At 34.6% G+C, this 24,555-nt stretch overlaps 2 protein-coding genes across 8 annotated transcripts in view; one reads left to right on the forward strand and one right to left on the reverse strand.

Moving 5' to 3' along the window:
* Positions 1–55: 55 nt before the first annotated feature.
* Positions 56–7,203, forward strand: LOC126877346 (zinc finger protein 813-like). 6 transcript variants are annotated; one of them, XM_050640153.1, is made up of 5 exons: positions 56–192; positions 575–1,250; positions 1,330–1,433; positions 1,516–1,850; positions 1,912–7,203. In XM_050640153.1, exons 2-5 carry the CDS (start codon positions 1,062–1,064, stop codon positions 2,385–2,387), a joined length of 1,104 nt encoding a protein of 367 aa, XP_050496110.1. In that variant the 5' UTR covers positions 56–192; positions 575–1,061; the 3' UTR covers positions 2,388–7,203. The 6 variants fall into 6 exon arrangements, 5 of the variants coding, with proteins under 5 accessions (XP_050496110.1, XP_050496127.1, XP_050496119.1 ...); XM_050640170.1 differs by having other exon boundaries at positions 62–192; positions 1,050–1,250; XM_050640162.1 differs by lacking the exon at positions 56–192 and having other exon boundaries at positions 485–941; positions 1,050–1,250.
* LOC126877330 (ecdysone-induced protein 78C) overlaps positions 3,630–24,555 on the reverse strand; it is a 140,084-nt gene continuing 119,158 nt past the window's right edge. Inside the window, exons 5-9 of one of the 2 annotated variants that reach the window (XM_050640151.1) lie at positions 16,304–16,445; positions 14,403–14,779; positions 13,321–13,620; positions 12,611–13,007; positions 3,630–12,155 (exon numbers count right to left, since the gene is read on the reverse strand). In XM_050640151.1, coding sequence (XP_050496108.1) covers positions 12,615–13,007; positions 13,321–13,620; positions 14,403–14,779; positions 16,304–16,445 — 1,212 coding nt within the window. In that variant the 3' untranslated portion in view covers positions 3,630–12,155; positions 12,611–12,614. Of the gene's footprint in view, positions 12,156–12,610; positions 13,008–13,320; positions 13,639–14,402; positions 14,780–16,303; positions 16,446–24,555 lie in introns of both variants that reach the window. The other variant, XM_050640142.1, reaches the window with a different exon arrangement.

Below are 24,555 nucleotides of genomic sequence, written 5' to 3' on the forward strand. Positions count from 1 at the left end.
AAGGAAATCAGAAGGAGAAATAAGGAGGAAAAAGTCAGTCAAAATATTCACAATCAAAAGAAGGACCTCTAGTGGCCAATAATGGAACTATACGCATGTTACTTCTCCAGTGCTTTTGATGGGAAAAATGTCCATATCCACGAACGTATATCGAGAGGGGAAATATACATTCGTATTGGCGACGAGTGAAAGGTAAGAACGAAAAAATAAAAATTGCTTATGTATCTTGAAAAATTTTTTTAAGAATTCGAAAATTTCAACTTCGAGAAATTCATGGAATGTGACGTCATTTTCAAAATTCGGTGAAGTTGTGCTACCTCGTTTAGATTTTGATCGGTGTTATATTTACATATTTACTATACGAATATGCATGCGTTATAAGACAAGAACACAAAGGGCTTTTTGCAGCATTTTCTTTCTATTCCTATACATATCGTTTTTTGAGCTCGCTCCCGCACTCTATCTATACATATCTCTATGGTTTTACCGCTCGTTTTCGAATCGCCATTAAGAGTTTGCTTTCCGGCCAACTTCGTACGGCTCTCTCATTAAGTATACCTATGTGTACACGTAGGTTTCTGCCATCAAAAGCGCCGAAGGAAAGAATGTGTATATAGTTCGGCCATTTGACCGCTAGAGGCGATAATTCATGGAGCATACTTTTGGCTGAACTTTTTCCAGAAGCATCGGCAATCTTCCTACTTATCTCTGTTTGTAGCACGTGTTGAATGAATGTTTGAATGTATAATTTGTATTTATATGTGATTATTAATAGTTTGATGGCAAAAATGTTTTGTCTACATAAAGAATGTGATATGTAACATATTATCAACATTTGGAAAATTTACATTATCACATTTAACTACCATAATTTTAAATTATCAGGTTAGAATAATAATTACCATAAAAGAATAATGTGGTAATGTAACAGAATTTATAATGTAAATAAAATATGGATGTATATATAAAAATAATATGTATCTATATATGTTGTAAATATTTATAATATGCTAATATGCAATAATTTATTTTTGAATATATTGTAAAAGAAGTAATTCATAATGGGGCATGATACAAATTCAGAATCTGAGAGTATTTTGTCTGAATCTAATGATTTGGCGAAAGATGTTGATGTTGCTGCTAAAATCAAAAGAGATGAAAAGCCTCACAAGTGCACTTTTGATGGTTGCAATTTATCTTTTTCTAGACCATCTCGATTAAAAAAGCATATGAAATTTCACACAGGAGAGGTAATGCTTGCATTAACATCTATTTCTAGTTGTTTTGTTAGTAATTGCATTTAATTAGGTGTGGTTCATGTATTTGTAGAGGGACTACAAATGTACATATCCAGATTGTGATAAAGCTTATACAAGCAATTCTTATTTGAAACGACATATGGAGAGCCACAATGCAGTAAAAAAATTATATAAGTAAATTTTATCTTAGCAATTCACCAATTGCTTTATTACTTTATATCTTAAATTTTAATAATGTATTTTAATTTGATTTAAGATGCCCAGAATGCTCATTACATATTAGTAATCAACATAACTTAAAACGTCATTATAATACAATGCATACAAATCATGACAAATTAACTTGCAAAGAGTGTAATGAAACTTTTGTAAAAAAATACCAGTTTAAGATACACATGGCAGAACATAATTCGGTTTTATATAAATGTGATGAATGTAATAAAAGTTTTAAAAATATTACAAAATTTAAAAGGCATAAAGCATATCATGAAGAAGGAAGTAAACAATATCCATGCAGTATGCCAGGATGTAATGAAGTTTTTAAAAAATGGCTGCTTCTTTGTGCTCATAAAAAAACTCAACATGTAAATGGTAAATATTAATTTTAAATTCAAAGATTTTTAATTTCAAGTACTTATAATTGTGTTTCCAGATTACAAATGCAATAATTGTGGTAAAATATTTTTGAGCAAACGACATTTAAAAATTCATTCTCAAGTTCACATGGAAAATAGATCTGTTGTATCTTGTCCTTTTGAAAAATGCCCTCGTGTTTATTACTTTAAAAGTAATTTAACTCATCATATACGGACTTATCACCTTGGAGAAAAATATGAGTGTGATATATGTAAAATAAAGATTGGATCAAAACAAAGATTAGCAATACATATTCAGAAACTACACATGTCAGAAAAAAAGATAAAAGAGATCAAAAAAAGGTTACGCAAAAAAAGGAAAGATGCTGGGGTAGTTAAAAAGAGTGCACTATCCAAATTAGTTGGAACTAAGTTACCAGCAAAAGTAGAAAAAATGGTATTAAAAGGAGAAAAAACTATACCATACTTAGAACAATTTGAAACAGAATCAAATTGTAACGCAGATTGTAATTACCTTAGTTCTATAACATAAAATATTGTCATAAATATATAATCATAAATATATATGTATATATAAATAAATTATATATATAAATATAAAGTAATTGTGTCCATTTCTTTAGTTTTCAAATTTGTAGAAATTAGTTAGCACGTATTATTATTTATAATTTTCTTCTCTTATTAATAGTTTTAATTTACGGGAATTTATGTTTTTTAGCACTATATTTTAATATAAACACTCTATTCGACACATAAAAATACAGTGCAAATACAGGTACTAAAACTTAGCAGCAACAAAATTAAGGTGAATTTGAATTGTGATTATAGAAAAAGTTATAGATGGCAAGAAAAATCTTAGTTTTATTTATTTGTATCTAAGAGTTCTGTATTCTGATGAAACTAAATTTCTTATTGAAGATATTTGAAACATTTAAAAATATTTATTTAATTGTATTTATCTCTTAACCAACAACGTCGAGTTAGAGTCATGGTACGTTTTTCTGGCCAAACATAAGAAACACGAGTTAGACTCGAGGCATGTTTTTCGGGCCAAATATAAGAAACATGAGCGAGAAACGTGGTATATTCTTCGGGCTACATGCGACAAACATTTTCCTTTCTTGACCGCATTAGGTCGCGCAGATATATTTTCTTGATAAATATTAGAAATATACCCTTAAAAATCTTGTTCAATGATAAATTGGTAGTAATTATTTATCAAACATGTTGTAACATAAAATTAGTTGTTCCTTATATATCAAAAGAATAAGTTCAAACGCGCAGACAGACCGCGAAATGGTACGACGTCTGGCCGATCTTGCCAATGGTTACAACACGCGCTGTAGGAACATATATCATAAGGCAAGGGGTTACTACAAATTTATTATTAATGTTAAATTTGTTAATTTTTATGTATTATGTCTGTAATTTACAGCATTTTTTATTTTTATTCCATAATTAATAAAGATGTTTGTTCATACTGCTGTATAATAAAAAGTTGTATTTAAAAATTTATCTCATAAAATAACTTTATTTTATATTTTTCCAAAACTTGATCATAGTGTTTGCACCCTATTATATTATTTAGTTCCTCCAATCATTATTTTAGACATAAACTATAGTCCATTGTAATTTTGGATTTCATTTGCAGCTGGTGGATATAATTTAAATACAATATAGTCCATGCATATTAACTTGTTTTTAGTTATATTTCTTGTCTTCTTTCTAATTATACTAAACAAAGGATTATAACTGGTACAAGCCATTTAACGAATTAATATAAATATAAATATATTTTATGTAAATACAAAAACAATTAAAAAAACATTCCATTGTCAAGATTATAAAATTAAATTTTTATATTTCGAAATTTGTTTATATTAAAGTATTAATGCGTATTCTAAGCAATGGATACTCATATTATCCGAATAAAACAGATATTTATAGTTTAAGCCAAGGTACTCAGATGGTCAGTTAGTATGATATGAACGTGAATTGTATTCCTTTTTAAAAGTATTATTTCAATATCTTAATAATTCTGTTTCATCTGGATTTTTGCAAATAATTTTTTACAATTAGAAGTTTTTATTACCCTTTAGTGTCAAAAATTAAAATAATAACACAGGTACTTATTCAGGTAACAGATATTGCTTTACACATACTACTGAATCATTATCCGGATAGTATGAATATCTAAGTATGAATACCCGTATTATTCCGGTCGTTCCGGAAAATTCGGAACTTGCTTACACTATTAAAACACGCATAAAAAATACACAATATAACCATGTGAAAAATATTTTTAACTCTGTTATTACAAGAAAGGAAATATTTAACAGAATATTAATTAAAACAATTTTATGGAAACATGTTTCTGATAATTACATTTAGTAGTAACTTTCATAATATTGTATTGTATCGCAATTTTTCGTATATCTTCCCACTGTGAACTACAGAAGACGTTTCGAGCAGTTTCTAACCTCTAAAACAATTTCGAATAATAATTAAACATTTATATGATCAGATCGAAAGTCGATTTTATCGACACTGTTGTTTTTAAAATATCGACATTATATATTAAGCTAATTGGACAAATGACTAATACTTGAATTTTCCATCTTTACGTGACGAAGAATGAGCGGAAATACGAAAGAAGGAAGCCATGAATGTGAACGACTAAGAAACTTTACGTTTTCTAATTGCCTACGAATAATTCTAACACACATACAAGATTTTTTAATCCATTTACACTATCATTGTATCAACAGTGTTTACTAAAAAGTATGCATTCGAGATTCAAGTTAAATTCATTACAGTTTACATAATTAATTTAATTCCATTCCGATTGTTTCAGCTCGCCTGTATTTGTTATCGCAAAACGATCTTATACGACAATTAAAATCTCGTTAAACATTGATTGAACCATTTGAGTGCAGAGAGTAGTTTTATATATACATTTAAATTGTAGATTTTAAATAATAGAATGTGTTTTGGGAGTTTGGGTAAAATGAAGGATTCGAGACAGAAAGAAATGTTGCCTTTATTTTTTAACACTATTTAAAAAGTTTATTAACTGATACTGATCAAATAACAGTGAATCACGAACGATTTTCTCAATGTAAAGGCACAACTGCTGGACATACGATGTTATGCATGTCCAATAGTTGTTTTATAACGGAAGAAATATGAGAAGCGTTTCTGTGCTTTTCGTATTTCTTGTCCGAGTATCGAGGAACGCGGTCACGATCCTCTGCACTCAAATGGTCAAGTATTCTACCGTCGACAAACGTTGTCCGAGCATTTTAACTCTCTGCGATCTAGTTTGTTTTTTTCTTTTTATCGCGATTCGTTGCAAAACAATTTTACGTTATGAGACGTTCAAATATCTGATGGCAGCGTGAATTTCAGATGAAATCGGTTTCTAGAGGATTTACAAAAATACGATCGATACGCGCATATTTGCAAAGAGCTAAAGTGGACAAACTTTTGTCTTACAGGAAAAAAATATAAAATATCGATCGATTATTGCGACGGTATGTATGATAGAGATATACATACATTATTTTGTTTCTTTATTTCTTCGTGCATCCGTTAGATCGTGATGCATTACGAACAGCATGACAATTACTTTCCATTGCATTTCCTTTGGATTCCAATTTCGTGAATCATCCAATAGTTTCAATAGCGATTCTTTCTTCGGTTAATTACTTTGTTTTATTTTATTTCTTCCGTTGTTTTCCCTATTTACTCAAACTCTTTGCATTCATTGAATTAATTTAAATTGCGTACCTTATCGTGTGTAATTTTATTTCAAACTAAATGTCATATATAATTCTCTCAAAATTATCTATACATCATAAAAATACTTCGCGCTAAGATATTCATATGAACAGAAGCGCGTATTAATTGTACGATAAATTAATGCAGGCCGCCTAATGGAAAATAGGGAAAACATATTGCATTGCGAAAGGATTAAATGTTAATTGAATTGCTATTCGATTTAGCAGATATATTCTGATATGTCGGAAATTAATCGGTTATCGGATGAAACGATACTGATGCGATTAAGTACGATCGTAGGTGAAGTAATATAAAAGAGAAAATAATATTTAATGAACACCCATGAATGAGATGGAAATATAACGCAGAATATATGATTGAATCAAGCAACGACAATAATAACGTATTTATTGAATCTGTAATACAAATAGCGTTGTATGAAATATTAAATTCATTTTAATTCATCTTTGCTCGGAACTATTATTTGTAGTAGAGGCGTATTAAAAAATTAGTGTCTTTTTTGTTAGAAAAATATTTTTCACGCTTTTATCTGGCAATAATATACTGAATTAAAACATGAAAGTTTCTTAAAATTCATGCATTGTTTTCGACATTTTGAGCACAAATGAATTAAAACATTTTACAACGACAGAACAGTAGTTGAAATCATTTGTTGTATCTAAGAAACAAAATTGCTGAATCACGTCATTATAATTTCATAAGTAGTCATACTTATACAATTTATTGTTTTGCTATTAAGCAATATATACGTATTATTGTCGCATCTTGATTAAACAAATCAACATTTCCCAATCTACGTATTGTTTACAAAAAGTGAAAATGTTTAGCTTAGAAATAGTAAGCAGATATTATATCCAAAGGTAGTTCATGAATTCATAAGATTTTCTTTATATTACATACACCTTTCCACCTTTTCAGAACGAACACAATACGATATCTTCATAATTACAAATGGTAAAAAATTTACTTAGAAAACATAAAAGGTCAAGGCTCGTTAAATTAATTGGCAAAAACGGAAACGATTGGGAAACGCTGCACAAAAAGAGCCATTCTGTCAGCTATAGTTTGTAAGTTATATTTCCTGCTATTCAGCATCGATCATCTGACACCACCATGGTGATTATCCGTGAGAGGGGTATGAGGAGCTCAAAATCTGTGCGTGTTACGACGAAAACGACGAATTTCGTATCCTTATGTACCTGTACGCACCCATATATTACTAGGACCAAACTGTCATATGTCATGCGACTATTACATAAGTACGGCAGGAGAGATATGTGGATTGCGTGTGAAATTAGATGTCGTGGTGAACGTGAAATGAGCGAGCATGAGCGTATCACGTTATTGTGTATGCGTCACGTTAGGACGCTATATATGTAGATGGAGGGGCCACATTATTATACTTGAGAGAGGAAAAGAAAGAGAGAGAGAGAGAGAGAGAGAGAGAGAGAGAGAGAGAGAGAGAGAGAGAGAGAGAGAGAAAGAGAGAAAGAGAGAAAGAGAGGGAGAGAGAGAGAGAGAGAGAGAGAGAGAGAGATATAGGGAGAGATTAACAAATAAATATAATTACACGTACATCGCGCGCTTGAGCGTGCACGCATTAAACCTAATCTCTAACAAATCGATATCGTTTTTATAAAACAAATAAATGAAACATTTGTACTTTAGCAGTATAGAGCAGTCGTTTTGTCGTACTTATTTACCTTAATATCATTATCGTCGTTTATATTATTTTATACATATATATGTAATATTATATTTTTTTTGCTTTTAAAGAACAATTCCCGCCTTGCTTGGCACGCCGTCATCCATCGTCATCGTCACCTTAATCACTTCGATATATCGTTTTATACATAGGCTGTTTTATAAATCGTGAATCGATCAGAGAAGAACCGTGCAGATACTGTGCCGGATGTAGGACGATCTCGCACGAATCTACCTAACATATAATTTAGAAAGTACTATTTAGGTTATCGTCAAGTTTCTGTGAAAGATGCTAGAACTTCAGATTCAGGAATACCTTTATTGTGGGAATCGCCTTATATTTGACCGTGGAGTCTTCTATTTTCCTGATTGTTTTACGATTTATAAAACATCCGGTATAGATATAGTATGCAGTCGATATCTCGATATCTCGCCTATATAAAAATCAAGAGTATGTATAATATATGTGATATAGCGTACGCAACGAGATGCACGCTTGAGCTCAACTTATCTATAAATATACAATCATAGAATCAATATCAAACAAAATCATGATTATTGCAGAGTCCTGTTTTACGGGCGGAATATATGTATATATTTATATATATATATATATTTACTATATATTTTTATCTCTGAAATGAAAGGAATCGCCATCTTTTTTTCTTTGTTAGCGTTTCCCAATATTCGTGCGCAAATTACGAGACAAATTTATAAGTTGATGTATCGTTAAACGTAACGGTCATGTAAATATGAGTATATCAAAATAATAAAATAATAATAATAAGTATATTGGATGCGATTATAGTTCGAATAATATTAATAATAATGGTACATTGATTACACAACGATTCCCACAGTATATGTACAGATATTATAGCACCATGACCGAAATCTCAATGTTAAAAAGTAGCATATGAGAGCAAATAGCACACGAGATTAAAGTGGATGGAACGGGGAGAATGGAAACGAGACTGAGAGGAAACGTGTAAAGAGGAAAAGACGATTTTGCGCTTCGGTCGGAACACGAGACGAGGGAAAGAAAAAGAAAGGATATTGGACTTTAATTTAAATCAATATAACATCAATTCTCATTCTTATTAGCTTTTTTGATTATGCCGGCCAATCATTTATTTATCGAATTACGATGAAATAATAGTTATACAATTTACAAAGACGAATCAACTACATTTGATGAAGCAAGTTGAGGTTATGCGATTTGAATATAGTATATTTTTGAACGTTTGTGAGATTCAATGACTTATATAGCGATAGCATTGAGTTCAATAGGAGAAATCTAGTAAAGATGATTGGCCGGCGTGATCGAGTGATCATTATTTTATATTAATATCGTTATTTAAGTATTTGGCCGTTTCGATTAACGTGTTCCAACAACGTTTACGAGCGTATCGCGTTACGCGACTATTAACTTGGCGAATAAGTCGTGGGGACTAGAAATTTTGAATAAAAAAGATAGAAAATAGAAAGAAACAAACAAACGAATCGCAATTCAAATATCACAGGAGGAAAATGTCGTAACTTTTTCTCTCTTCATTTTCGTTTCTACTTTAATATAGATGATTAGGACAGCCACTAAATCGATTCAAGTTGCAGAATTTATGTACACATAAAAATTCTCATACATACATATAGGTATATCAAGTGACTTGATTTGTTTACATTTTATTGAAATTTTCCTCCTTTACGTGTCTCGCGACGAAGAGGACAAGATATTAATAATAATTTAAAAGATATTCCAGCACGACTCGCTGCACGTGCTTTCCTCTCTTATTACATCATTTTTTCGCGCAGATCTGTTTTGGTAGATTGTAAGAGAGTCGAGAGAAGCATTCGGTTGTTGATTTTTATCAGAGGAATCAGAAATAGGAAAAAGAAAATTATAATTACGTTCACGTGTGTATACGTATGCGCATGTGTATGAATGTACACGCATATAAATTTTTGTTGCCTTAGTGGATTGAAAAATGGCCTACTATTGTAGATCTACGTTCATTCGACATAATGCGTTTAATAACTATTTTTCTGGCATATAGATTTATAATCTTTATATATATATATATATTTTAATATATATATAGACTCATATTTATATTATATTAAACGATGATATCTCCCTTCTTTGTTCAATATATTAATTAGGTATGATATGTTTATTCACAACTTGATGTGAGCGCTTAGAGTTGGAATTTTTTCTCCTCCTTCTAGTTATCGTGAAGATAGTCTTTTTCACATTTTCTTTCCTTTTTTTAGCGACAGTGATATATCGACGATATATTATATTTAATTTAAGTACGACGCTAGATAAAACATTAATTTCTCTAATAGATAAACTTACATTTTCTTCATTTCTCACAATGAATATATAATATATACAGTGATGGCTAAAGGAAAGGTTAAAAATTCATATTTTTATGTATTTGCGTAACTGTATGTTTAATGCTAATATTTGTATGATTGATTTATGAAATTCCCTCTCTCTGATATGTAGATATTCATTCGTTTGTGAAGTTGTATTCATATAATAGGGCTTAATAGGAAAATCTATTAATAATATCTTTCACAAAGTAGTGTAAATCCATAAATTATCCACGAGTGAACATCATAAAATTGATAATGGAATAAGAAATTCAATTAGACCAAAAGAAAATCTACTAAAAGGACATTAAATCTTAAATTCGGCATAAATATATTGATAAAGTGTTGCAATCAAATTTATACTACTTTGTCTAACGAATCTTTCATTTCTTGATTAAAATATTGCTTTCTTCAAATAAAATACATCCTTTCTCATCCCTATACATATAATTATTTGTTTCATCCTTTTTCAGATCATATATATTCTCATACTATACTGTGACCCGTGTTATAAAATATAGTTCCTCCTTAATAAATTATAGCGTTTACTATGATGATTTAATTCCTTAGATGTTCTTTTATCCACCACTGTATATATACATACGTATATGTATATTAATTACATATCGATACACGTTACATGCTAGTCATTGTCAGAGAATTATTAGCGTTCAAGAGTTCGAAGATTCAAACATGCTCACTTCAGGATTTTGTCAACGATCGGAAAACGATTTTCGGCCGTGGATCGATAACAAATACAACAGTTCAACGTAACAAGTACATTATATTATTATACACAACGTTCAATTCTTTAACTTTTATTTTTCTTCGTTTCCTTTTTTCGTTACGTACGCGAGATATTTATTCACTAAAAATCCTTACACCGAGAATTTTAGAAGTCTTAACGAAAGAACAACTTCGAGCATGTTATTCTCACTTTCCGCGGAACACCCTGAAGCGACGCAACAATATCCATAAAGGTAATTCACTATACTACTTGTCAAGTAATAAAAATAGAGATTGCATAGATTGAGATTCGTAGCGGATGCATCTAGAGAGATACGTCCTATAAAGATTTCCTTTTGAGCTTTTATATAGCGTGAAACTTTTTACTTTGTATATGTATATTAAGTGTCTAAGTGTCAGTTTTGTACGCGCATGCATTCGTCCACGTTGTAACATGCGTGTATCATTTATATGTACGTACCACCATATTTATTTATATATTTATTCTCTTTTGCGATCGCGCGAACGTGCAGCTATCTATTGAGTCACAGTTTTCACACTGGGGGGGATGGAAATGGTATTTTTGAGAGTCGATTGCATGAAAAAAATATGATATTATGTTTTCGATATGTTTACAAGTTCGACGTTGCATCTTGTACTCGTATGTATTCGTGAGATTTTCGATCACTGTTTTCGACAGATCGCTGCACACGGACTGCACTTTGAACGTTTATACGATCCTCGATTAGCCAAGGTTCCGAAAAATTCGCTTGAGAATTATTTTAACTGGATAAAATCGTAATAATAAACGTGCCTTGTAAAGCGATCACGATTTTGTGCTATCTTTTTGATGCGACGCGTGTTCGATCACTGCGTCGCTTTATTGCAATCAACGATATGCGCCAGACCAACACGATACGAAACTTGATTCCCTTGCTCACCGACTTGACTATGTACTTATTTAAAATGCTTTCGTTGGAGTAGTGCGTCTTATTGCACACGTATAGCGAATGATACAAATTCCTTCTACTTGAAAATCCCATTTTGAACTCTCTACCTACCCTTGCACGATTTAGAACAATCGATGGAGGGCTTGCCTTTATAATTATCTCAAAGAAAGAGTACTTTTCTTTTTCAAAATCTAGTAACTTTTTAAAAGTTATTCACTCGTCGTATATATATATATATATATACACACATACACACATTTATGTAATATATATATATATATATACTTCGTCCAATACGTAATCGATCCAATCGTCGATTGTTCGCATTGTATAGCTCATTCTATTCCTGTTAATCGAATAAATTTTCTCTTTCTCTTCGTATATCGTGTCAAGAGTGTTTCGATCAGCAATCTGTACCCTTCGCCTCGCCAAACGATCCATCTTCCCAGCCTGTACGAGCGAAACAAAGTGAAGAGCACAAGATGGATCTCGATGATGGCGAAGATCGAGTCGCCATATCGCTGGCAGATCGCAGCGGTCTTTGCGCTTCCTTTTTTTCCTTTTTTCGCTCGAATCGAATCGTCGTCTCGTCATCGTACCGCTGTACGTCACCGCCAACGAGCGAAAACAAATCGTCCTCGAGGTCCGAGCTGCATTTGTGCGATGAACACCGGCAATTAGAAAGACTCTTCCGGCAGGGCCGTTCATTCTCGTCGAATTAACTCGATGTACTCTGAAACATTCTTTAAAGACGATCCCACCATTAAAATTCTTCGCTATCGTGCAGATTGCCGCGTTGAATTGCAAATCGAATCGTGGAGCTGAGGGGCGTGGACGAAAATGCAAAGCTGGATTTATGGAGTGCGACTTCGCGAGTAACGCGCACCACGAGATTGGAAGAATAAGAAAGATTCGAATTATTCGAAGATGGGATTTTAGATATCCCGTGTAAACACCATTTCGACCTATTTAATACAGTAGAATCTCATCGGTAGATCGAGGTTGTTTATGCAGATTTCGATCTCTCGTGGACGCAATTAAAGAAACGAAAGGGATCTGTTTTATTTAACAAACATTATAAAGATCACCATATACTTTAGATATTTAATGTATTTCTATGGATTAGCGGTGATCAATATTGCACTGTGCTTGTTAAGGGTTTAGGAAACATAAAGAAATCATAATTTAAGATAATCACCTCTTCACTGAAGATCCTCTTCACACTTAGGAATGTCGAATATCTCGGCAAACAGGGGTGGCAATTTGAGCTTGGTCCAGTTCCTCCTGAACCAGTCGAGCAGATTCGCATGTCTGGCACCCAGAGTTCTTAATTCTGGTATCCTTTGTGAGACGCTCGAGACACCGGAACAACCTCCCGCGGAAGTAGCCTCGCCGGAAACCGTGTGATTCCGTAACGCTTGAACCTTCAGCGCCTCCAAAAGACGATCCTGAAGCCTCTGCACTGTTTTCACGTCGTTCAGACCTGGTCTTTCACCCAGAAGAACGGCGCCGGAGAAAAGGCCCAATTCGGTGTCCGATAGTTGATGGGCGTTTAAGGCCGAAGTGAATTGCATCAAAGCAGACACGAAGTCTGGCTGTTTTTGTTTCGTATTGATCAATTAATGGACGATTGTTGATATTCTCTGACATTTTGTGTCGTTGTGATATCGAGTGAGATTTAAAATTTAATAGTCACGGGATAATTCAAGTTACGTTCGACCATTGTTCGGGTAACTGACATTTAATTATGAGTTCGTATATTTAAATACTCGAGTATTAGCTTGTTCTTATAAACGAGACTCTATCGCAATACGTTTCAATTTTCAGATTTTTATGTTGCTTTTCGCATCGAATTATTAGACACTGATTGCAACCTACGGCCATAGAAAACGACAAGCGAGTTCTTACCTCGTACATCAATTCCATTTGTTGCCTAGTGATATAAGTACCATCCTCGAATGTCATCGAACTGTCAGTGGTCATCTTTGAGATATGGCTTAGCCAGACTTCAAAGAAACCGACCTTAATCAGAATTAATTGATCGTCCTGCGAAAGATCACAAAATCCTGGCACCCTTTTGGCAAACTCCACCACCCTTTGTACCGATGGCGTTATCCTAGTGGCGAATTGTTGCCAAAGCCAGATCCTTTGCGATTCAACTGTTTCTGCTGTCGAGGATGCCGCCTCTGGGTCCTCTGGGCTGGCGGGCTGCGAAGAAGTACTCGCCTAATCAGCAGGATTATAAAAGAAACAGGCGTTGCTGCCAGTTCCAGTTCCACCGCGTCATTCTAATATGTTAATCAATTAATTAGAAGCGGATACGACGCGGTAATTTCGAATAATTAATTAACTAATGAACCAACTAACGAAACGTTATGCCAATAAATAAACGTAATATAAGTAATAATATCAGATAATTAATAATAGTATTAAAAATGAACTACGTATACACATTGTTAGCCACAAGTATAAGGATACTTATCTATTCGCTATATTTACTGAAATACGCTAACAAATTTTATTTTATTTCATATTTTATTTCATTTTTTAATATAAGGCGAATATATAATAATACCAATGAAAAAACAGAGATAATTAACGAAACAACGATAATTCGTACTAAATATCAGCAAATATCCTGATATATATGGCCATCAAAGCGTATTAATCGACCTAGTAATGATAATGAGATGAAATTTGGAATTCTATTGATCGTAAGTATTTCGAACAATTGTTTAAAAATTTCTCACATATATACGATCGACCTTTCATCTATTACGACATCTACCAATGCATATTTTTACATAATATGTATTATGTAAAAAATCATAACAATTAACCTTCTTATTTTTACGTAGAACGATCTTCATAGTTTTGCTTCCTATTGTTTAATCAACAAAGTTACAACAGCGAACGAGCTCCTTCGTCGTATCCGCTACTAATGTATCCATGCTTCTGTAACTTCACTCTGAATTTTCGAGCGAACTCACCGGTATTATCATCGGTTTCCGGACGATGCCCCTCGTTGATTCCTCGGTGAAGCCACAGTGAGCGTGATGCGCCTGAGAAACTTGAAGTATCACGTCGTAAACCGCCAACTGTTTCACGTCCGCGTCTGACTGATCTGCCTCTACCACAGCAGCTGGCGGCACACACGGTATAGCGTTCTGTGCTTGGCTGTTGTTGTTATTGTTTTGGCTGCTGGTGTTGTTGTTATTGTTGTTGGTGTTATTATTGTTATTGTTAGCACCAGCAGGGGACGTGAGTTGTTGTACTCCGGTGGTAGTGGTCGTTGACGTGGTGGTCGGTACTGTGTCTTCGGGGCCGCGTTCCCTCGAACGTTTCGGCACCCTGCCGTATCTAACGGCTGAAATCGAGAGAACGATATTTTACTTTAGTTATTCGAAGAGCAATTTCCCAATCTAATCGTTCATTCTTAAAAATACCGACTTAAAAATACTGTCGTCGTCGAGCCTTAAAGACGACGATTTTAAGAAGCGATCCATCGATTCTGACGGTTTGGTGGCGGTTTTAAAATGCAAACGTTTTGTCGAGTCTTAAAGTTGGTGGGTTTTTTTTTTTTTTTTAGAACGTAGTCTAAAATAACCATAGTATTACGTGAAAGTTACTACCATTTAATACGACGTTCGGAAGAAACTAATAAAACGAGATTACAGAGGGAAGTCTACAACAGGATTACATGAAAATTATTTCGATGAAATACATGATCCTTGGAAGAAGTCATTATGACGAGATTATAGAAATGTAGGATTATAGGAAATTTACGTCGACTAATATGACGTTTCGTGGAATCTACTGTAATGAAATTACGAAGCAGAGAGTGTAGAGAATTAGATGTAAATTATTTCGAAGATAAATAGATCGCTCGAGGTAACTGTGCGTGTAGTTGCAGCTTTATGTGAAAAAAGCTACAAGCGTATGTACCGATCTAATAATATTTCGACGTCCTACGCACGCTACACTGCTCATCCTAGCATCCTGTCTCGAAAATGAACGTATTTACGAAAGATTAGTATTTTATACGGTACTCGAGAGAATTACTCCGAACAACAGAGGGTGCAGAGCTTTCGGGCCAGCTTTACCCCGGTTACATCCGCTTCTTAAGCGGATCACAAGACTAGCAGAGGCTTATTACGATTTCGCCGACAATGCTAGCTCGGAAAGCTCCGACGGTTTCCTATTATACACCACCGCATATTGCACGATGGAACTTTGACGTTTAATTATGTACGCAACTTCGTTTCAGTTTGCTTTACTCTCTCTCGCTACTCGACGGATGCCGGAATTTCCGGAAACTGAAAGACACGCTAGCTATTGCCACTGGGCATATAAAGAGTCTAAGAGCGCTAAGTTGCAAATAAATTCGAGCAACTTTTGCGGCAAAGGAACTAGAGAGTTTGGACATTTCCCATCATTGACATATTTAACCAGTTCAAGTAATTAAAAATTATTACTTAGGCAAAAGAGAATCGTTTGAAAGGCATGGTAATTTATTTTTATTCAAGAAAAGAGATTATAATTGGCTTATGAATGGCTATTTCAGTAGGGTTACCTTCGAATCATCGATAATCATTTCATCGACAATCGTTTCACCGAGATCGTGTTTTGCCGCCAGTTATTATACTTACCGCCGTATGTTATCGTTGATCGTGCATCTTTATCGATACGTTTCCGCGCGTAAAAAAACAAACAAGTATAATAATTGCTATGGAGACATGAAAAGGATATAATTGTATAAAATTTGGCACGAAAAATATGATCGAAAGAATGGAATTATATGTTTTAAAACGTTTCAAAGATTCCTTTTCTACGATATCCTATCGGTATTGTAGTGAGTTAACGAAAAGTGCTTACGCAGGTGATTACTTACAATCCCTGGACATGCCGACAGCTAGGCACTTCTTGAATCTGCAGTATTGGCAGCGATTCCGACTTATTCTGATGACCAAACAATTGCCGTCCTTCAGGCACCTGTATTCTATTTGCTTTTGAATGCTTCTTCTAAAGAAGCCCTGAAAAGAAAAAGAACTGACATTTAGCGAATTATTATTTATGAGCAGTGGTAGTACGAGCAATCATACTTTCACGTGCATTGTTGCTACCTCAAGAAGAAGAAAAGGAAGAATATAAGAAATAAGAATTTGCGTTCGAGGAGCGACATTAAAATTCTGTATTCGCTATTAAAATTTATTACCGAATGTAAATCTTCGTAAATTTCGCTAATTCAATTAGTACGCTGCTTACTAAAAGAAATATAGTCATTTTAGCATTTGGGATCCACGTGCTGATTAATTGCCTTTAAATATGCAATTCTTTTATCAATCTTTCTCAAGGTTTTAAGAAAAGCAGCATTCGTCTTGCGAATCCTTGACACTTTTCTATTCTCTTGTGTCCATGTGCTTTACTCGAATAACACGTTAATAACAGTTTTACTGATGTCAGTCAATCGATCAATATAGATTATCAATAAGACACTTGATAGTTTTCAAAGTTACCTCAAAGAAGTTCTCTTTCTCTTCTACGCAAAAATTTATTCAAACGAAATATACTGATATTAAAGATTTCAAGGATTTAAATGATACGATATCTTTGCTCCTGTCATCAGCGTCAGCTACGTATGTTTACAAGATCGTTCGACCCGCTTAATAAGAACTTTACGATTCACGTCTTTTTCTATATTATTTAATCCCTTCCATCGCGATTGCTTTCTCGTTTCAGACGATCGCGTAATAAGTGTCCGACTCGATGATTTGAACGGTCTATCATCGATACTAGCCGGTAATCGTGTTCGAGCATAATCGAGAAGGAAAAAAGAAATTGCTGACAAATATTAACGCGTCGAGACACGGTGGAAAGTTCAAAGCGATTACGGGGTCACATCAAAGGCTGTTCGAGCGTCGAATAGCCTCGATTCGTCGGTCTCTTTTGCCTCTGTCGCTTCTCCATCGTCTTCCCAGGGAAAGAGAAATCCCTTTTCATCGCGCGATATTGCCTCGACAAATCCGACAAACGTTATGGTCGAACTGGCCCGTTGAAAATTGAACGTTCGTGATTCCTCTGTCTCGAGCTATACGTTGTTGGTAAATCCTATTCGTTTTGAACGGATGCTGTGTCACACGATGCGAAATAATATAAAAATAAGACAAGGCCACTTGGGAAATTCTTTCAGATTACTTTCCAATTCTACAGATATTTTTCTCGGTTTATTGTTGGAACCTGCTATCGATACGTTTGCTGTTTATTTAATTTCTATTACCATTGTTTTTCTTCCTTTTTTTTTATGCTGAAACTGTAGAAAAGCTACTTCGTTTCCGATTTCCATGATTTTTGGATATGTTGCAGGGATGAACGTTTTTTCAAACAACTTTTTCCCGTATCCACGTGTAACCGAACGCATTGTTCGTCGACCGGCTATCTTTTGTTTATAGTAATAATAAACGAGAGCTGGACCAGCTTCAAGCGCTGTGCACAAACGCATATACCAGGCTGTACGAAATGTGTGTTATAGCCCAGTTAAAAATGAATATCGTCGCTGTATTGTGTTTGTGTTAGATTTGTCAATCCTTGTTACGCGTACATACAGGAGAACGTTGTTTGAAAAACGTTGATCTCTACGGCACGTGCAAAAATCATGAAAACCAGAGACAAAGTAGCTTTCTTACAATTTCTCCTTCTGTAAGTTACAGGAGTAAAAGTATGTGTCATTTGTCTGATAATTCTGGCAGAGTTAAACAACGTCGAGAAGTCGATCAACATCGATCGAACTATAATCATTTTTCTGCAAAATTTTCAATACAAATTTCATAGATCTTTCAACTCAACTAAGATTATGATCGTCATTAAATTACGAATTAAATAGCCCTAGATCTGCGTTCATAAATTCTATATACGTAGATACACATTTGAAACGCTCTAACGACAAACTTTTCCTAATTGTTAAGTTTCCAAGAAAATTTCATCGTTTATAGGTAAAAATGATTGTTAGGAGGATATTCGATAATCCGGAGTGAAAGTTTGCTGGTGCAGTGCGACCGAGAAAAGTCTGAGAGCCGTAGCTTAGGGGGCGGAATCGATCTAGCTCTCAAGGATACCGAATACTGGCACAATCGCCGATTAATTCTCTCAGGTCTCAGGCTGGATTTAGGGATCGTAAAAATGTCGTTCGCGGAGAAAAACGATAGGGGAAAAAACGAGCTTTCTAAAACGGCAAGATAGTCCCGTACAACCATTACCGGCCACCGCTTCTACAGCTCGACGTCCCTCATTGATTTACGAGAATCGATCCGTTTATCGCCTTTATGTAAACGCTCGGCAAATAAAGCGTCCGAATGGTCGCAACACGGAAATATAACGTGAATTTATGGTGTGCTAATTTCTCCAAGAACAAACACGCTTTTTAGTCCGAAACCATATCCAATTTGTTACTTTTGTAACACCTGAGACACTGCTCTTATTTTTTCTAAATATATACCGCCGTTTAAAAGAATCCGGAAACTTGCTTCTTCTTGACAAAGTGTATTTTTAATTACAAAATTACGAAAAAATGAAACTACCACAGAGTAGCGACTGAAAACAAATTGTCATAATTATAAGGATAAATCGATTTATACGACAGAAATATATACTGTTGTTTAAAAGAATCTGGAAACTTGCTTCTTTTTGACAAAGTGTATTTTTAATTACAAAATTACGAAAAAATGAAACTATCACAGAGTAGCGACTGAAAACAAATTGTCATAATTGTAAGGATAAATCGATTTATACGACAGAAATATATACTGTTGTTTAAAAGAATCCGGAAACTTGCTTCTTCTTGACAAAGTGTATTTTTAATTACAAAATTACGAAAAAATCAAACTACCACACAGTAGCGATTGAAAACAAACTGCCATAATTGTAAGGATAAATCGATTTATACGAGAGAAATTAGGTAGTTACTAAATCCCATATGCATACGTGTGCATAATGTATGTGCATGTTGCTGATATTTCGGAAAATATTGAATAATTTATCGACATCGGAGTGTATTTGTTCGTTACGTGTGGTAACATTAATCCTATAAATCGATCGATTCAACATTACGATGAAATACAAATACTTGGCAATAATTTACGTAATTCGTAGTAGTCATTACGAATTTCATATTCTTCATTCTTATGATCAAATAAATCTTTAATATCAACGTATTAATCATATACGTTCCCAATATATCGTTTCTAAAGTCTATCTTTCCTTGTACAAAAAGATTTCATATTTTTAACTAATATTTCATAAAGTGTATCGTATTTTTCCATTCTTCCTTTCAAGAAATATCTCTTACGCATTCAAGCCATTTTCCACTGATCAATTTCTTCTAAAACTTCAAATGCTAACATGCACGTACAAATCCATCGTCGATGAAAGTACAATACCTACAATACATGTAAACCATACCATGGAGTTGCAACGTCATTTACAAGATATCTGTTCTTACAATTTCTCTTATCTGTTACGGTTCAGCCATTATCTATGCTAACAAACCACGTACAAGCGTTTACACACGATGTCGACTATCAACAATCGGAGAATTTTCGAAAGTTTCCGCGCGTCGAAGAATTATCGAATTCCTTCTCACGGAGAAAGTGGAACAGATCAACGAGAGATCCTGTAGACTTCCTAATTCTATGGCCGTGCACGTGTAAAGGCATTACGAGGCCCGAGAAGGCTGATATCATGCAGTCGGATAGGATCCCGGTTATAGCAAGCGAATCTCGCGTAATTAATTTTAAGCCGAGGTCGTCCTGCTGATTCAGCCTTTGCTTTTCATTTCCCAGTCGATTACTATCCGGTTGCATAGGATTTGAATTATCGCGAGTGTTCTCTGCTGACGGATTGCTAAGATAACGAATTTCGTATCCTTGTCATGGATAGCAGGCGTTTCGAACGATGGGAAAAATTAGAAATAACGTTGAGAAAATGGAAAGATACAGACTGACGAAGAAAACTAATATCAGCTTAGAGTTTAGTTTTGTGGAACGGAAACGTGATCGTTAACTCTGCGGGAATTAATTGTTGGGAATTAATTAATTTTGTAGATTCATGACGCAGGATGACAGAGACAGAATTACTATATCGTGTCGGGATATTACTCGAGACTATGACGTATTTCTTTCGTTATGAATTGTCCGATAATTTATATCTATTTGTACTTTTACTAGATAGAAGATGTTAATAGAGACGCAGAATTTGCGAAATTCCATCAGAAAGAGTTGGAATATTCATGAAATTTCAAAGAGATATCTACCGTTTCGATTCACGCGAAGCTTTATTTCTAAAAATATGCTCGTGCTCTGAAAAAAATAACGGAAGCAGCTAGATTTACTTTTCCATCTTTCAAATAGAATTTTCATCGACCAGTAAATCTACAAATCTCAATGAATAATTTATCTTTCGAAAACCAATTTCCTCGTTACACAATATCACATAATTGCTTTCCTTTCTGTAAATAAAGTATCGCGAATCAATTTGTCGAACATTTCGTATGAATTTTTCAACCAATCTCTGTTACCTTAAATAGCGGATAGTAAAATAAGTAAAAATGTGACTACATCTGCTGAGGGCGCGCGCAAAATTTCGAATCAAGTGATCAAGTAGATCTCGAAATATCAGAGAAAATATTTTATAAATTCATTTTTCAAGAAATATAGCGCTTAAACGTACTTTTGATCGTCCTCCGCTACTGATAATTACGTCTTTCAAATCGTCGTAACATCGTTGCAAGTTAAATGAAAGATCAAATATTTCTTTCGTATTTTTGGGAAATTCGATCATTGAAATGTTGAACGTACGCGTAAATTGTATGGAAATTATATCTTGTAAGAAAGCGCAGAAAAAGAAATGGATTCTTCCAAAGATATAAAGCATAATAAAATATCTTCTTAACGGGGTTGCAGAAGATATTTTCGGGAAAAAGAATGGAATCTTGTTCGAAAGGAAACGTCCCGTCGTCGAGTATCAATCGCAAGAATTTTCAAATCGGTGCCAGCTGATGCTGAATTATTTGCGTGCGAGACTCTTTTTCTCTTCGATAAGGTATTTCTCTATTTGAACGGAGCGATGCATAATTCAATTTTATTTTCCATCTTGGTCGAACATCGGAAGAATGTCGACGCTGGACAGTGAGTCTCGAGACATCGTTCTTTTTTCTGACCAGTTCGAAAAAGCTGAAAAACGTTGTTTTCATGGAAAGGAACGCGAGAAGAAGCGGAAACGCGAATCGTGAGCCGCCTGTAAAGTGCTTACATATTTCGTATCGAGCAAGTGAGAAGCGATTGTGACGTGATTGTAAATGAGATTTTCTTCACATTTTCTGGAAATATTGGCAAAAGCAAAGAAAGGATTTTAGTTGTTCGTGGACGCAATGCTTTTGGTTGAAAACGATATCGGAGATCGATGTTAAAGTATTTTGAAAGTGTTATATATAAATACGAAATTTTAAAAACCGATAATTTCAGTTTAACCCGAATCCCAGTTTAATTTAAATCGAAACATTTAAAATGTCAATAGTATTATCGCGTGCAATACATATTTAAAGAAGGTATTTTAGTTTTACGACAATTTTCCAATGCTTAAATTTCGTTCGTATCGTTAAGAAATTTTAATTTAGAAAATTTTATATCGGCTGAATATTTTATCTTTACAACGTTTAAGCTCCGCGAATCCTTCAAACGCTTCAGGCTTATCAAATTTTCCACGTCCCCTAAAGTTTTCAGAGCTTCTGAATGTTTCACGTTCTTGCAATTTTGCAAATTTTTGGATTCGTTGAGAACGTTCAATCTTTCAAACGTTTTAGATCAACCAAACCCACGAAGATCTTCGAATCTTCGAACCGAAAGCCCTCACTTTTCAAATCTTCCTCGAAGTCTTTCAAACTCGATTCTTCAAAAGTTGCTAACCATTAAAAATCGTGTTAAAGTCTTCGAACTTCGTGTTTCAAGCTTTCGAAGCTTTTAATATTTCCGTCGCTTTTGTACCGTTGAAAGCTTTTAAATCTCGTTAAATTACTAAAATCCCGTTATTCTCGTTCACGCGCGCAACGTCGTGTTAATGTCATATTTTTCTACCAACAAATATATCTGTGAAATTTTGAAAAACGCCACCGGAAAACTCGTACGTCTCCTCGTCTGGATCATCGTACGTAGATAATTAAATTCTACGAAACCTACTTTTCATGTATTTTCTCATTAGAAATATGTCTTCTCACAGCGATACAAAAATCGTAGATTATTTTTTTGTTATGAAAAGGAAGCAACCGAGGGGAAGACAAAACGTTAAACAGAACTCTGCGAGAAGCAAATTCCTCCGAATTTTCCATATTCGATAAAACTTGAAAAATTGGACCATCTGCGGGTCTGTTAGCCGCGCAACGTTTCTAGACCGACTTAATTGTAACCGGTGTGCACACGGAACGTAATATACCGGACATGACACGCGCGTGCACACGCACGCACGCTCGGCTTGGCTCGAAATTAACCGAGGGTCGGTCAGGGCTGTGTTCCGGTGTGAGTCGGGGTTGACCTCGTTGCCGCGTCGCGGCAAACGGGACGGTTCGTTTAATAAGCGACGTATTATGATTAATGCGCTTCGTGTAGAAACGGCCGAGGAGTTTCGTCGTACGACGTTGCGGAGTATAGCCAGCGACTCGGTGCCTCTTTATCGCCGTTATAAAAGAGACCAATCGAGGATCGGGGGTGAAGATTAACGCCAGGTAATTAATAAAAGCCGCTTGAAACGTTCCAACGCCGATGAAAGAAATCGATTTGAAAGCGTTTTGCCGGTAATTTTCCTGGAATCCGATATTTTTTGAACAGTGAACGATTCGAATGACAGGCTAATTCATATTCTTCTGTCGATAGATCAGGCTCTACGCTAATCTCGCGTTCGTTGCTCGTAAATTTCTAGATATCAAAATCTTTGTACAAATCGTTTATTTGCCATGGGAAACGAGTCACGTAAAAGTTACGAACGAATGTTCGTGCCTTGTACGCGTGTCTATGTAATTTAGAAACGAAAGTGTTAAGCTGTTGCTGTAGATGGGAGGGTGATTTGGCTGGCGCGCGAGTAGCAGTCATTTAGTTTGGTTGTTCGACGACGCGGCTCGGCACTCGGAAATGAAAGTTGAACCGAAGCGAATAGAACGAGGTAATTTATTTCGTGGGAATTAATTCGATAAGTTGACGGCCACGTTTCCGGGATATAACCGACAGATTCAATGAAAATCCTATTGAAACCGATAGGCGGGTTGAGTGGTTGAAAAGTTGATTCGATTGGATTGGTTATCGAACCGTGTTTGTCTTTGGTTTAAGCATGAATGTATGCATGTTGGTTACGCGTGTAATTGCATGCTGATAGATTTATAAGCTGTCGGATATTTTATGCTTATATTGCAGGTTTTTAAGGCGAACGTTTTAATGAAATACAGTAGAACTCTCCTTTATTTTCAGCCGTTTTAATCCACCTTTACCCTTAACCAACTGCATTTTCATTTTAAATTAAACCTTGTTTTCTCTGTTGCTACTGTAATATCGAGTTTAAATGTTTGATAAACAAACGTTCTTTTATTCGTTCGAACATTTAACGCAAATGAATTAGCCTGTTTCTAAAGCGTTGCGAAGGGCGCGGGACATTCAATCGTATCAAAACACGAAAAATGCGTAGAGTCCTCAAATATGTAAAAAAATCTTTGAAAAATGAAAAAGAAAACTTTTGTTGGAACTAGAGACTGGTTAAAAAAATTCTGTTCCTCAATTTACTGATTTATCTTATTTCTAACAGCAACGTAACGTTCCAAACGTGTGCGTTATATTAATCAATCATCGTGAATAAGCCAGAAAGGGATTTGGATCCCACAGGAGGAAAATGGGGTGTCTATACTACTTAATTTATATAAAATTGATTTTCTTCGTGTCTCATATCGATCGTTGAAACGATACAGGCGCATCTGACGTCGAATTGTTTAAATTCCAAAGTAATTTAATTGTATAAAATTGCTGTTTATCGATCCAGATGTATAAATTCCCGCGGTTATTTTCGGCGCGACAATTTTATCGCGATCAAGATTTATTTTTTGCTTGTTCGTTGAAT

Source organism: Bombus huntii, chromosome 2 (assembly GCF_024542735.1).
Source record: "Bombus huntii isolate Logan2020A chromosome 2, iyBomHunt1.1, whole genome shotgun sequence".
Lineage (NCBI taxonomy): Eukaryota > Metazoa > Arthropoda > Insecta > Hymenoptera > Apidae > Bombus > Bombus huntii.

Coding starts and splice junctions, on each gene's coding strand:
- LOC126877346 (XM_050640153.1), top strand. CDS start 1,062: ATGGGGCATGATACAAATTCAGAATCTGAGAGTATTTTGTCTGAATCT. Junction 1,434..1,515: donor GCAGTAAAAAAATTATATAA/GTAAATTTTATC, acceptor ATTTGATTTAAG/ATGCCCAGAATGCTCATTAC. Junction 1,851..1,911: donor AAAAACTCAACATGTAAATG/GTAAATATTAAT, acceptor TTGTGTTTCCAG/ATTACAAATGCAATAATTGT.